At 55.1% G+C, this 14,416-nt stretch overlaps 1 protein-coding gene across 2 annotated transcripts in view; it reads left to right on the forward strand.

Annotated features, from left to right (window-relative positions):
- The window catches only part of DLGAP4 (DLG associated protein 4), a 64,508-nt gene that overhangs the window by 11,808 nt on the left and 38,284 nt on the right, over positions 1 to 14,416 (forward strand). For both annotated transcript variants that reach the window (XM_010722216.4, XM_085241330.1), the window contains one exon: positions 2,844 to 3,087. In XM_010722216.4, the coding sequence (XP_010720518.1) occupies positions 2,844 to 3,087 (244 nt within the window). The remainder of the gene's footprint in view (positions 1 to 2,843; positions 3,088 to 14,416) is intronic.

Here is a 14,416-nt window from a genome sequence, read left to right on the forward strand (position 1 = left end):
GTGTGTTGGTACTCGCTCTAGGTGTGCAGGGCTCTGAGCCCACATTTATCCCCTCCCAGCTGCTTCGGCCCCATAGCTGATTTATGCACTACTAGTGGCAGAAGGCTGAAGCAGTTTGTGAAGAGCTTTGGGGAAAGGCACAAAGCATTGCTCACGGGCATACATGTTCCTTGTGGTCAGTCTTGTTTCTTGTACATAAACAATATACTGGGTGTTTATGAGCACAGAGAAAGAGGTCAGGGCCATTGTATTCCTGTTCTTTGCAGGAAACCTGTGTGTAAATTCCGGCCTCTGCCAGGGGCTGGCTGAGTCTATCCTTCTCCCAGCACATATGTGCCATTTAGCAGCTGAGAGCAGTACCTTAATAAGGCATCTGAAGTGTCTCAAGGGGCTGGGCAGTCTGCACTGTGCCAGGAGCTGCCCAATTTCGCCCCTTTCCAGACCCAGACCTGTAGAACCATAATGTAGCACTAACTTGAGCCTGGACCTGGTGTCACTGTCTGCACTTTGCCTGCCTTCCTCCAAATCAACCAGTGTCCAACTGCAGCTGAATTGGGATCTAAAGTCCTCCTACAAACTGCGTAACTGTTGATTCAGGGTGGAATTAGCAAAGCCACCTCACCTGAGGCCCGAGTCTCTGGCAGGTCCAACCTGCCTTTTTGTATGTGCTGCAGGCAGCTCCTCCCCTGCCTTCATTTTGGGCAACCCCCAGTACCTCCCCTGTCAGACCTGGCATGCAGAAGCATCTCCGGCTCTCAAAGTCCACTCCACTTGGTTTTCTGCTGACTGAATTCCACCTTGAAAGCCTCTGGAAATTTGGGATTCTTCTGATGAGAGCATCATTATCTACCTCTAACATGAGGAGACCAGTGGCTGCTGACCCCCAACTTTTCTGAAACACACTTCAAGCTGTGCTTTATACAGAAGGGTACATTTGGCATTTGAACCAGGATTTTTCCCAGAAGCGCTTATCTTGAGCAGCTTGTGCAAAAAAGAGCTCCTGGGGTGAATGTGCTCTGTAGACCGGGGATGTAGAGAGCTGTCAGGAGATAGGAAGGTGGGATTCCTCACAGAGGCAGTGCATGATTTGTCTGGTGTCTGTCCTGATGCCAAGTACATGTCATGGCTTTGCTGTGGAAAGAAGAGAGCATGGATTCTATGGGGCTTCTTCCTGCTGTAGGGAGAGAGGAGTTAGCAGCAAGGTGGCCAGCCTGACCCCAGGCAGGGCAAAGTAGTTTCCCTGACATAGAGCCCTCGGCCTGCCATCCACCCAGCTCTGCAGCTGCAGGGCCGTCGTTACTCCAGGCCTCACCATGAGGCCTGTGGCTTCATGAGGTACAAGCCAGGAGCCACGACGGCCCTTGTCCCACAGCCACAGACACCATGTGAGTGCCCCAGCACTGTGTTCCTGCTGTCAGTGTCCAAGCGTGCCCTGTGTATATTTATATTAATATACAGTGCATACAACAGGTTAAATGCATCAGCAGCTTTTCTCTGTCTCAGAGGGGTCCTGTGGAGCTTTGCTGTGCCATGTTTGTGCCACTGTCAAAGAGGCCTACGCGGCATTTTGCTTGGCATCTTATGGGCTCTGAAGTTTGTACCAAAGTGTCTGCAGTGCAGGCCCCAAGGAAAGGGCCATCTACTCCCCTCGTCTGTGCAATGGCTGTCTGTGTGAGGGCTACCCCTTTCTGGGCCTTTAACCTTCTTCAACTCTTTCTTCCAGATCTTTGGACCCCCCTCACTTATCCCTCAGATATTTACCCATGGAGAGCAGGTACCGTCCCGCTGGCGTTCCCTCTTCCTTCTCCATGGAGCTTTCTGGGGTCTCCCTGGATCCCCACGGCAGGGTGTGAGGCAGCTGTGGGGTACCCTCGCCCAGGGCCAGGGGATGAGGAAGATGACGCATTGCCCAGCCCAGGGCACTGCAGCACACCTGGACAGTTCGATTTCCCCAGGCTAGGCAGAGGGTTTAGGGGTGTTCTAGGGGGAAGCTAAGAGCTTTTTCAGCCAAACCCTGTGGAGCCCAGAAAAGGCTATAGATGCCAGCAGCAGGCATAAATAGTGTCCTTGAAGCCAAAATAAGGGCCAGGAGAGGTGGAAGTGGGCAACAGAGCCATCCCCAGTGTCTCTCATCATCAGTATTTCAAAATGCTTGTTGTTTCAGGCTGGCTTCGTTTTAATCCAGGTGAACATCCTGAGCTGAAACTGAATCAACTGCTGTCCCCAGAGGACAGGGAAGGGCCAGGGAAGGCAGAGGCAGAAGGGAGCGGGAAGCGGACACTGCAGCTGCCCCTGCTCAGGCCATGCTGGGCCTCAGCCCACACACCTGGCCCCCTCCTCTCACACTCAAACAGGGCTGCAGCAACATCGTGCCCCCCACAGGGCCAGCCGGCCTTGCTCAGGGCATGGAGATGCATCCCCAGTCCTGTGCCCCACTGGAAGGCTGGGGCAGCACTCCACTGGGGAGCACACCTGCCACAGTAGGATCTCACAGCTGAGCTTGGGGTCCTCCGGCCATGGCAGCAGAAAACCGAGTTGTTTGTGGCTGGGAAGGGATTTTGTCCTCCTGTACTCCCGGCCTTTCCATCAGAAACAGGGTAGTGCTTTGCACTACGGTGGTAAGTGTCTCTGCTCCCATGGGGACCCTCTGACTTGGAAAAAGGGTCCCCTCTTCCCTTACCCAGGACCTGTACCAGCCAGCACTGCTCCTCTTGTTCTGCTTGTGTCTGATCAAAACCTCTTGGGAGCCACAGCACAGAGGGGAGTGGAGAAGGCTGCAGGCGGGAGGGGAAGGGGCTCAGCCCTGAGCAGAGGGTGATTGTTCTACGCCTCTTCTCATGCAGGCGAGAGAGCCGGAGCTGGGGGAGCAGTACGAGGCGGTCTGCGACTCTACCTACAGCGAGGCCGAGTCAGCTGCCGCCGAGGTGCTGGACCTGCCCCTGCCCAGTTACTTCCGCTCCCGGAGCCACAGCTACCTCCGAGCTATCCAAGCGGGCTGCTCCCAGGACGAGGACACCAGCTCTGTCCGCTCCATCTCCCCTCCGCCAGCAGGCAGCCTCAGCGGCAGCAGGACCCTGCCCACCAACAGTGAGTGCCAGTGCAGCCATGGCGGGAATAGGGCTCCGAGTGCACGGGGGTGCGGGAGTGCAGGCAGCTGCCCTCAGACATTTCACGGGGTATCTCTCGAAGGTTTCTGTGGGGGAGTGTCTCTGACCTTGCTCTGTGTCGGTGGGAGCGGGCAAGGATGCTGCCAGGATGGCTGAGTTGAAGTCTCTGGATACCCGTGCTGAAACAGCTGATGAGCTCTGGTTGCAGATTTAGTGCAGGCTGCAGAAGTCAGGGAGAACTCAGCATCTTTGCTCAGAGAAGGCAAATCTGGCTGGGAGTGATGAAGCAGGATGCCTGCCTTGCCCTACTGCAGGGTGGAGCACTCGCTGAAGTTCTGAGGGACTGCAGGTGCAGCAGGAAGCTTCAGCAGAGGGTCTCCACTGCTGATAGCTTTCATCCTCCTCATGCTCTCCACTTTGCATCTCATTAACATTCCTCCAGTCTGGGCTTTGACCTCACTCTGAAACTCTTGGGAGCAGAAGTGTGTGTCAGGAACTCAGCATTCATTTCTGCAGGGTCTGAGCATACCTTGGTCACTTTAGCTGTTTCAGTCAAAGGCAGAAATTGGGACTGGCAGATGAAGGGCAGAAGGCATCTGCCTTCATCCCTTAGTGATGGAGGAGTGACAAGGTTTTGAAGTTTGCTATGAACTCCTTTAGAATAGAATCAACCTAGAATCATCTAGGTTGGAAAAGACCCATCAGATCATTAAGTCCAAACATGACCCAATACTGTCAAGTCCACCACTAGACCACGTGCCCAAGTATCGCATCCACACATCTTTTAAATATCTCCAGAGGTGGTGATTCCACCACTTCTGTGGACAGTTTGTTCCGATGCCCAACCAGTCTTTCCATGCAGAGACTCTTTCTAACCTCTAACCTAAACCTCTCCTGACACAACTTGAGGCTATTTGTTCATATCCTCCATGTCACCTATTGCTTGAGAAAAGAGACTGGCATGTACCTCACTGAAACCTCCGTTCAGGTAGCTGTAGAGATTAATGAAATCATAGAATTACCGAATAGCTTAGTTTGGAAGGGACCTTGAAGATCATCTACTTCCAACCTATCTGCCATGGGCAGGGTTGCCAAGCACTAAATCAGGCACTAGTAAGCTTGCCCACAGCCCCATCCAGCCTCACACATAGCACTTCCAGGGATGGGGCATCCTCAGCTTTTCTGGGCAGTCTGTTGGCCTTACGAGCTGCAAACGCACACTGCTAACTCATGTCCATCACAGAAGGCCACCAGGTTGGTCAGGCACAATCTGTCCTTTGTGAAGCTGTGCTGGCTGTCTCAAATCACCTCCTCAGCTTGCATGTGCCTTAAAACAGCTTACAGGAGGATCAGCTCCATGTTCTTCCCAAGTACAGATGTGAGGCTCAGCAGCCTGTAGTTTCCTGGGTCTTCTTTTCTCCTCTTCTTAAAAATGGGAGTGATGTTTCTCTTCTTCCAGTCTTGGGCACTTCACCTGACAGCTATAACTTTCCAGATATGATGGAGGTCTCCCCTCAGCCTCTTTTTGCTAAGACTAAACAACTCCAGTTCCCCCAGCCATTCCTCACAAGTTTTCTTTGCACGTTCTCACATAGACTCCAAAAATAGGTCTAGGGGATCACGTCTGGACAAGAATGTGTATTTTGCAACTTTGCCCCATTCAGACTATCAGGGACTGTGATTTAGCCCAGCAGTCACAGACAGGAAGGAACAGGACCTTCCCACGCAGCCCCAGCATTGCTCTGTGCTGTGGCCAGGGCAGAAGAGATAGAATCATAAAATCATTTGTCTTGGAAGAGACCCTTAAAGGTCATCTATTCCAACTCCCCTGCAATGAGCAGGGACACCTACAGCTCCATCAGATGCTTAGAGTCTGACTATGAGTGTCTCTGGGAATGAGGCATCCACCACTCCTCTGGGCAGCCTGTGCCAGTGTCTCACCGCTCTTATTGTAAAAATCTTTCTTATATCCAATCTAAATCTTCTCTCTTTTAGTTTGAAACCATTTCCACCTTTCCTATTGCAACAGACCCTGCTAATGAGCCTGTCCCCTTCTTTCTCATAGTTGTCTTTTAGATACTGCAAGGCCACTCTCAACTCTCCCCAGAGTCCTCTGTTCCCCAGGCTGCACAGCCCCAGCTCTCTCTGCCCATCCTCACAGAGGAGGAGTTCCATCACTTAGATCACTGGGCTGTTGCTGGCATTGTACTGCCTGGAGGTGGGTCTTTCAAAACCCTCATACAAAGAGGTGCTGGAAATTTATCCTTTGGCTGGACTGGCTCCAATTGCCTTATCTCCTGGAGACACACTGAATGGCAGCAGCCATGTAGTTATTTAGTCCTATGTGCCCCTTGCCCATCAAATGTACTTACCTAGACACCCCAATGGTGGGAAGTACAAACATATCTGCTCTAAATTTCATAGCAGTAAGGAGCATTTTTGAGTCCAGTGCCCAGCAACCTGCAGCCTCAGTGTGCTCTTATTCCTGAATGATTGTGGTATACACAGTTCCAGATGCCTCTGCTAGCATTATTCTTTCCAGACAGGTTCTACTCTTTAATTATTAATTACTATAATGGACAAAAGCCTGGCCTCTCATTTGGAGGAGATGCCACAGTAAATCCATCCCCTGGGACGGGGGAGAGGCTGGAGCAGCCTATGACCCAGGTCATAGAATGGCCTGGGTTAGAAAGGATCACAGTGCTCATCCAGTTCCAACCCCCTGCTATGTGCAGGTCGCCAGCCAGCAGCCCAGGCTGCCCAGAGCCACATCCAGCCTGGCCTTGAATGCCTGCAGGGATGGGGCATCCACAGCCTCCTTGGGCAACCTGTTCCAGTGCCTCACCACCCTCTGGGTGAAAAACTTCCTCCTAATATCCAACCTAAACCTCCCCTGTCTCACTTTAAAACCATTCCCCCTTGTCCTATTACTATCAACCCCCGTAAACAGCCGTTCCCCCTCCTGTTTATATGCTCCCTTCAAGTACTGGAAGGCCACAATGAAGTCTCCATGGAGCCTTCTCTTCTCTGAGCTAAACAATCCCAGTTCCCTCAACCTTTCCTCACAGGAGAGCTGCTCTAGCCCTCTGACCATCTCAGTGCCCTCCTCTGGACCCGCTCCAAGAGCTCCATGTCCTTCCTGTGCTGGGGGCCCCAGGCCTGGATGCAGCACTACAGATGGGGCCTCACAAGAGCCAAGTAGAGGAGGACAATCACCTCCCTCTCCCTGCTGGCCACCCCTTTTTAATGCAGCCCAGAACACAGTTGGCCTTCTGGGCTGCGAGCGCACACTGCTGGCTCATGTCCAGCTTCTTGTCCTCCAGGACCCCCAAGTCCTTCTCCACAGGGCTGCTCTAAGGTTCCTCCCTCAATCTGTATAAATACGTGGGATTGCCCTGACCCAAGTGCAGCACCTTCCACTTGGCCTTGCTGAACCTCATTAAGTTCACATGAATCCACTTCTCAGCCTCTCCAGGTCCCTCTGGATGCCTTCCTTTCCTTCCAGCTATTCCTGACCAGCAGTATCACCTCTCCCAGCACTGCAGCACTTTGTCAAGTAGTTGCAGGAGCTGACTCCCCACACTGTGCCCCGAGCACCACCTCTGGAGTGAGGCAGCCACTTTGCCAAGGCACTGGGCTTGCCAGCCTGACCCAGCAAGGAATACTGGGAGCAGTTCAGACCCAGTAGCACTGGGCATCACAAAAGCCTTGGAGGGCACAGATTAAAGCAAGTGCTGGCTCCCTGCTGCCAGACTAGCACAGCCTGGCTCAGGGACACATTGGTGGCTGCATTAATCCCATACAGTCTGCAGCAGCAGTTTAAATTCACTTACCAGTGGTCCACTCTTCTCCTGCAAAAGGTGCGTGGGGACTGAAACCGAGGAAGTTCCATACTAACACAAGGAAGAACTTCTTTGCTGTCAGAGTAGTGGAACACTGGAACAGGCTGTCCAGACAGGCTGTGGAGTTTCCTTCTCTGGAGATACTCAGGACACATCTGTACTCTTTTCTGTGCAACCTGTGGTGTGGAACTCGCTTTAGCAGGAGGGTTGGACTCGACAATCTGTAGAGGTCCCTTCCAACCCTACAAGTGTGTGATTCTGTGTGTGATTGTGAGTGACAGGAAGGGCCTCTGCTCAGTGCTTCTGTTAATGGCTCCCAGACTCAGAGCCAACAGGTACCATGCCATGAAGCTTCAGGGCAAAGGCAGCTCTGTTCTCACTGCAGCCTTTCAGCTGGCATGCCATGTCCCTCTGAGCTCCTTACTGGGTGTCAGTGCCTCACCTCAGAGGTGAGGATTATCCACAACAGTGAAGCTGAGGGCTCCCATCCTGCCCACCCAGCACACCTGCTGCATCCTTTCTGTTGTGTCACCCATCTGGGACAACAGCAGCAGCGCACTGTCCTCAGCCAGGCTGCTCAGAACAGATGGTTTCAGGCTGTAGATCCAGCTTGTTGCTTTGGCTAGAGCCAAGACCTCCATGGTGGGCTGAAAGGAGGCTGCGTAACTCTTGGAAAACATTTTGGGAACACAGGTTAGAAAAGGTGATGCCTTTGATATGGGGATTCCAGGCACATCCTGGAGAAGGCAAGAGGAGCAGGTGCCCGTGTCCCACCAGGGCTGCACCATGCTGCTGGAGACACGAGGCAAATAGCAAGCGGTCACCCACAGGGACACCCAGACAGGTCCTGCTGGGCAGGCTGATCCCAGCAAAAGGAGGACTGGCACCCATCTGCAGGGGCATGGGGCAGCATCAGAGGAGCCTCCATGCAGACGCAGCTGGCAGAGGCACTGGAGAGCAGAGAGCATGCTGCCCGGCTTTGGGCCAGGACCCTCTGCCAGCAGTGGGCAGGAGAAGCAGGAGTGGGAAGGGGAGTGTGAGCAGCCAAGAAGTGCAGCCCATTCCCATCCTGCTCCTCCTAATAGCACGGCTCAGCACTGCCATAAGCCCAGGCTAATGCTGGGAAACATGATCAGGCCAAGTAAAGGACTAGTGCCACCTTGCACGTACCACATGTGATACAAGCAGCAGAAATTTGCTAATTTCCAAAACATCCCTTTGCATAAGCTGCAGGAACTTGGAGAGGGAAGCAGATATGATGGAGAGGGTGGGGAGCACCACCAGAGGGGCATCTGTGTTCGTATGCATGTATGACAGGAAAGCCAGGAGGCATATCTGGCCAGCAGTCACATCTTTAGTTAGTCATCCAGTCTCAGTTCCTCCTGCAAACACCCATGTGCATCGGTGAGGCTGTGACTGGTGGCTGCTGTGTTGTAGAGCAGGTCTCCCAAGCTCCCACAGGTTTCTCTGTCTTTGAGGAATGTGCAGGGTTTGAATCAAACCGTTAAGCAGTGTTAGGAGGATTTTGCCCCCAAGCTGAGGATGTGCAGCAAGCTCCATGTCACAGAGGACTGGGAGCCCTGGAGTTTGCAGCCTGCATGTGCTTGGTGGGTGGGAGAGGTCTGACAGCTGTCACCCCTCTGACAAGCTGCTCCGTGCCTCCCACAAACTGGTGTCACTCGCGCATTACAGGGCAATTAGCTCCCATTTGACAGCCAGCAAGACAGATGATGATCTGCCCTTGATCAGCCTTAAACAAAGCTTTGTGCCTTGCAAAGCAAGAGGCTCAGAAGCCCTGTGAAACCTTTTCAACTAATTGCTAGGCGTTCTGCCGACAGCCCTGCTCACCCCTGTGCATTACGGAGGGCTCCAGTGCCTTCTTATTAGAGGCATCACTAGGAATTGCGTGATTAATAGACTAATTGGTAATACCGAGCTGCCCTCAAAGGACCCTGGGTACTTGATGTCCAGGGGAAAAGGGAAAGCAGAAAGCAAAGCACAGCAAAATGGGGCAAGACCCAATCCCAGCCTCCAAGAAATGACACAGTGGCAGCAGAGAAATCTTGTACCAGGCCAGTTCGTACTTGAGCTCTTCTCCAGTGCCTTCTGTAATATCAGCCTTGCTCATGACGACACCCTGCCCTGGAATTCATCAGCCTGTCCTGTTTCCCATCTCCTTGCACTGTGCCCAACTCTTTTAGGGAGGCCAGGGGATGCAGATCTGCCTCCTCCTCCTGTTGACCTGTCTTTGCTACAAATCCCTGAGACAACAGCTGTCCCTGATAGTGTGAGCTCCAGGGGCAGCAGCCCTCCAGTTCTTCCTCTCCGCTGGCCCCATGGCAGCAGATTTGATGGAGCAGAGACTGCAAGCCTTGAGCCCAGCCCAGCAAGAGAATTGCAATGCCCAGAGTAGAAGGGTTCCATCCACCCAGAACCAGGCACAAGCCTTGTCCAAGCAGCAGCCACCAGGGTTGCGCACACTTTGTGCCTATCTGCAGGCTGCAGCTTTGCTAAGTACACGAGAGCTCTATCTGGGATACAAAGCCCCCAAATGCATGACAGAACAGTCACCCTTCTGACCTCTTTGCACTGCTTTTTGCTTGTTGGCTTGTTTTCTTCATCTCTGAGTTAGTGACATGGTTCCCAGCAGCACTGCTGTACCAAGAACCGTGCCCTGGGAGGGCCAGATCCCGCCCTGGCACAGGCATCCCCATGCAGGCTCTTGCAGGGAGGGGAACAGCAAGGAAATGCCCACACTGTGCAGCTGAGCGGGCCCACAAAGGCTGCTTCGCTATGGAAAGAGTTACCATGGCTTCCAGGAAAATTATGTAGCAATAGGATGGGGAGGGAAGGGTCCGACATCCTTCCTCCCCCTCTGCAGCTCTCAGGTAGGCAGGCACACTGTGCTCCCTTTCCTCCCTCAGCTGGCCAGAGGCCAGCATGCCCAGAGCTGGAGCACAGCACTCTCCTCTTCGGGAGAAAATCCTGCGGTGTGGCTGCAGAGGGAAACGCAGCACAGCCAGGACACAGCGCAGGCAGGGTGTGAAAGGCTGTGCTGAGCAGCGGGATGCCCCAGCAGCCCCATGCTGATTGTGCCGACCGGGGCTCACCCTGTATGGTCTTTGAAGAGAGAGACTGTTATCAGTGCTTTTAGATTTTCTCCTTCTTTTTGACCTAGATTTCACGTTCCAGAAATAGCTTTCTCTGACATACCAGTAGGAAAGGGATTAGAGAGAGTGGTCTGTGTGTGTGTGCACACCAGAGAAAGATTTATGGTGTATGCTCCACAAGTGCTTGTAAGGAATAAGGGACAGTATGAGTGTTCCATGATCTGTTCATATGACCATAAGACACAAAGAAATTTGTAACAACTGTTTCTCTCCATACTTATCTTCTCATTTTTCATCTCTTTTCATTATTATGGAAAATCCACTACCAAGCCCAAGCTGCTCCCTCATCCCAGGAAGTCCCTGACGTTGCTCCATGGCTGTAACCCTGCTGTGATCTCCATACCAAAGCACCTCTGTCCCTCTGCAGCAGTGAGGCTGCCCTTGGTGCTCCCTGCACACATGCCAGCAGATGCAGGGCAGGTAGAAGTGGCTCAGCCTTAACGATGGGAAGTGAGCACTGCTCTGAGGTCTGAGCCACCTCCCAGCAGTGCCGTAAATAAAGCAGGAAAGGAAGGCAGCTGCCAGCATTTCCTTTCGGTAACATGCTCAGAAGCCACATCCTTCTCACTGTGTGCTACTGTCGCTGACTGCAGTCAGTAGTTCTATCCATGTGCATGCAAAGGTGAAACGGGACTACCAAGAACAGCCCAACTTGCTAAATGCTCCCGGCAGCAACGGCAGTGCGCCGTCCTCAGCAGGGAGAGACACCAGCAGCGTCGCTGCCCGGCCTGGGCCGTAGGGAGCAGAGGCCTCGCGGCTTTGGGCGCTGTGTTTGCTTCAGTGCCGCAGGAAGCCGAGCAGCCCTCCACCAAGCGCAGGGAGACATAAAAAAGACAGAATAACCGAGGGCCGATCGCGGCTGCGGGAGCTCGGGCACACCGCGGTGCGAGCCCGCGGAGCCACGTGCCAAATCCCGGCCGCACGGGAGCGGCCCCGAGCGGGGGACACCCGGGACAAAGTTCGGCAGCGGGGCTATAGGAACGCCAGCCCCGCTCCCGCGGCCACCAGCCCAGCGGGTGGCGAGCGGAGCAGAGCGCAGCGCAGCGCCGCGACCTCCGGCCCGGGCGCTTTCTGTTTCTCTTTCCACCGCCCGCCGGTTTCCCTCCGCCGTCCTCCACGTGGCGCTCCGGTCGTCCGCCAGCACGGCCCCAGGCTGGGCGTGAGAACGTCCCGCGGGCAGCGGGCGGGGCGGGGCGGGGCCGGGCCGGGCCGTCCGGGGGCGCCGCCGCCGGGTCCGCCGCGCCTGCGCGGGGTGCGGGCGGTGACGCGCGGGGCGGTCCGCGGCTTTAAGGCGCGGCCCCGCCCGCAACGCGCAGCTGGAGCGGCGGGCGGGCGCGGTGAGTGCGGCGCTGGCGGCGCGCGTCTTCTCCCTTGTCTCGCCGGCCGCAGGAGCAGCGAGCGCGGCCCGAGCCCGCGGCCCGCCTGGCGCCCGCCCTTCCTCCCGCCGCCGGGCCGGTTCTCCGCGCCGAGCGGCCCCGCGGCTCCCCTCGGTGGGGCCGGGCCGAGCGCCCGCGCCTCCCCGTCTCTCCGGTCCCCTCCGCCCCTCCTTTGTGTCTCCCATGGCTTTGTGTCTGGAGCTCCTGAAGCAATGTGAGTGCCCGGGGCGCGGCGGGCGGGCGGGGGGCCGGGCCGGGCCCTGCATGGCTCCGCGGCGGCCGCCGCTCCCCGCCTGCTCCGCTTGCCGACGCTCCCTGCCCCGGCCGCCGCCCTCGGGGCTCCGCCGCGCCTCGCCCGCCCCGCTTCCTTTCTCCCCCGCTTGGCTCTCCGCTGCTCCGGGGCTCCCGGCCGAGTCCCGCTCCGCTCCCGGCCGTGCCGTGCCGCTGCTCGGCGGAGGGCGAGGGACGCTTCTCGTGGGAGCAGGAGGCGCGCGGCCCCGGATCTCGCTTGCTATCGAGCTTCCCCGCGGGAGCGGGGCTGCGGCGGGCGGGGAGGAGCGGCAGCGCCGGGGGTCGGGCTGTGCCGTGCTGCGCTCTCGTCAGCTGGCCGGGGTCACGGGGGGTCAGCGGCCCCGGGTCGCCGCTTCGGCCCGCCGAGCGGTCCCTCGATGCCGAACGAAGCGAGAGAGCGTTTTTCTGGATCGCGCGCTTCCTGAAGTGCTGCTGATCCCTTTTCAGGGTGCCGGTAGGGCTCTTCCTCCCGCTGAGGAAGGGTATTGTCTGGGTGCCGAAGGCTGAAGCTTAACGTGCCTGTTGCTGCTAAAGGCTGACGCTCAGCGGTGTGCCAGGCTGGCGTGCTCTGTTGGGAAGTGCTGCTTTGGCCTGGGACGAGGCCGGGTCTCGGCTGGGGCTGCCTTGTGTTGTGCCCACCTCCAGGGCTCCTGCCTTAGACTGGGACTGCTTCACAACATAGCAGCAAACGAAGCCCTGGTGGCAGCGTGGTGTCAAGGCTAGGTGGGTTTCACATCTAGAGCTCTCAGTAACTGTAGCTCTTAGTTTCTACTGCAGCCGTTATTGAAAGGCTCAAAGAAGAGCATTATTTCCAGAATCCGTATCACTTATTCTGTGGGAATATGGACCTTGACCCCGGGAAATGTGTATCTGAGTCAGGAATGAAATCAGGATCTCTGGCTCCTAGGCTGTAACTCCCCAGTTAAGAGATAAAAATAATAAAAAAATCCTACTCCATGTAGCATTGGATCCTAAAAATAAATCCAACCATGTGGAATGATAATGAGCCAGATTGCCAGCTTGTGCCAATCGGCAGACTTGGTTCTGTAGGGTCTGCTTGGTGCCTGTTCCTGCAGCAGGTGCTGGAGGAGGTCAGGCTGCTGTGAGTGTGTGGGGAAAGCATCTGCAACCAGGGCTCAGATCTGGAAGAGAATTTGTGTGTGTGTATTCTGTAGTGGTAGTCAGGAGGAGGTGATGTGTGTTGGACAGGTGTTGGAGGCATGGAGAACTTAGAAGCATGTTCTTTGTTAAGATGCAGTGCTATAGAGCTCTTCAGGGTGGTACCTGACTTCTCTGTGTAGCAGAGATGGGGGTCAGATGCCTGCTGGATCCATACTGCGGCCCTCAGAGTTGTCATTGTTTGTGGATTTGCTGTCTGGAGGGTAGTGAAAATATGGGGGGAGAGAGTTGGAGTCAGGCAGCTCCAGGGCCAACAGGCATACTGCAGGATGCAATGGGCTGTGCCTGCAGCGTGGCTCCGGCTGTGGAGTCAGCTGCTGGCTGAGCTGCCTTGGCCTTTGCAGCTGTGTGTGGGTCGGCTGTTGGGTGCTCAGCTGCCAGATCTGCACATTCACATCAGGTCCATGGACTCTTCTGACTGCTTAGCTCAGGGTTTTTCACCTGCTGCTCCAAGCTCCAACCTACTGTGCTGTGCATGGAGACCTGCTCCGTGAGCTCGCTCTGAGCTCTGTGCTTTTAAAAGGTAACTAATAACTGCTGAGCGCTCACAAGAACCGACTTGTTATTTGTGTCCTGCATGGATGTGTGCTGTTGGAGCCCAGCTCCTCGTAGCTGGAAGAGAACTTCTTGCTGGGCATAGTGGTGCTCTCTGTGTCCATTTGCAGGGCCTCGGTGGTGCTCTGTGCAACCTGCAAAACAGCCTCAAATGTTTTTAATGGATTGAGGAGGCATAATTGGATTCAGTGCAGTGCAAGTTACAGTAACATATGTGAGCTGGAAGGATTAAGGCTGTGCAGGCGGGTGGCCTTGTTCAAGAAAAATCCACTTTAATTTCTGCAGTGGAAAGTTGTCACTGTTTTCTGTCAGAGCAGATTTTAAAAGGGAGGGGAGAAATACTAAGTATATTGTGGTTTGCTTTGGAAGGAGATTAGTGTTCAGGCTGTTGGATCAAGTGAAGGCTGTATTGGGACTTGGGACAGCAGCAGTGAACTCAGGTCCCTCCGGTACAGCTCCCAGAAGGTGCTGATCCTCTGATCCTGCTCTGCACCTTGTGGTGCAGTGAGGGGACAGCGATGCCGGAGCATTGGAAGTAAATTGTCCTTAACCAAGTGGAAGTCAAAACTACTTGCAGCTGTGCTCGTTGGTGAGAGAGCAGGCACGCTGGTGCTGTCTGCATCTATTCCTTTTGCAGCATTAATGAATTATTGGGCACTTGGTGCAGATGAGCATGCTGAGTGAACCTTTTGTCCCCTGGAGGAGCAGTAGGTGAAGGGAGTGATTATTCCAGAACTGAAGTTTGGGCCTGAGCTCAGCCCTCTGCATCTCTGCCCCAGGATAGGGCAGTACCAGTGGTTCCATACTGCAGCATGGGCTGACAGTCACTGTCTGGGGTAGGTGATGAGCTGCCCTGGGGTGATGGTCCTCACCTGCAGGTGGTACTGATTCAGAAA

The sequence above is a fragment of the Meleagris gallopavo genome, chromosome 22 (assembly GCF_905368555.1).
Source record: "Meleagris gallopavo chromosome 22, MGAL_WU_HG_1.1, whole genome shotgun sequence".
NCBI lineage: Eukaryota > Metazoa > Chordata > Aves > Galliformes > Phasianidae > Meleagris > Meleagris gallopavo.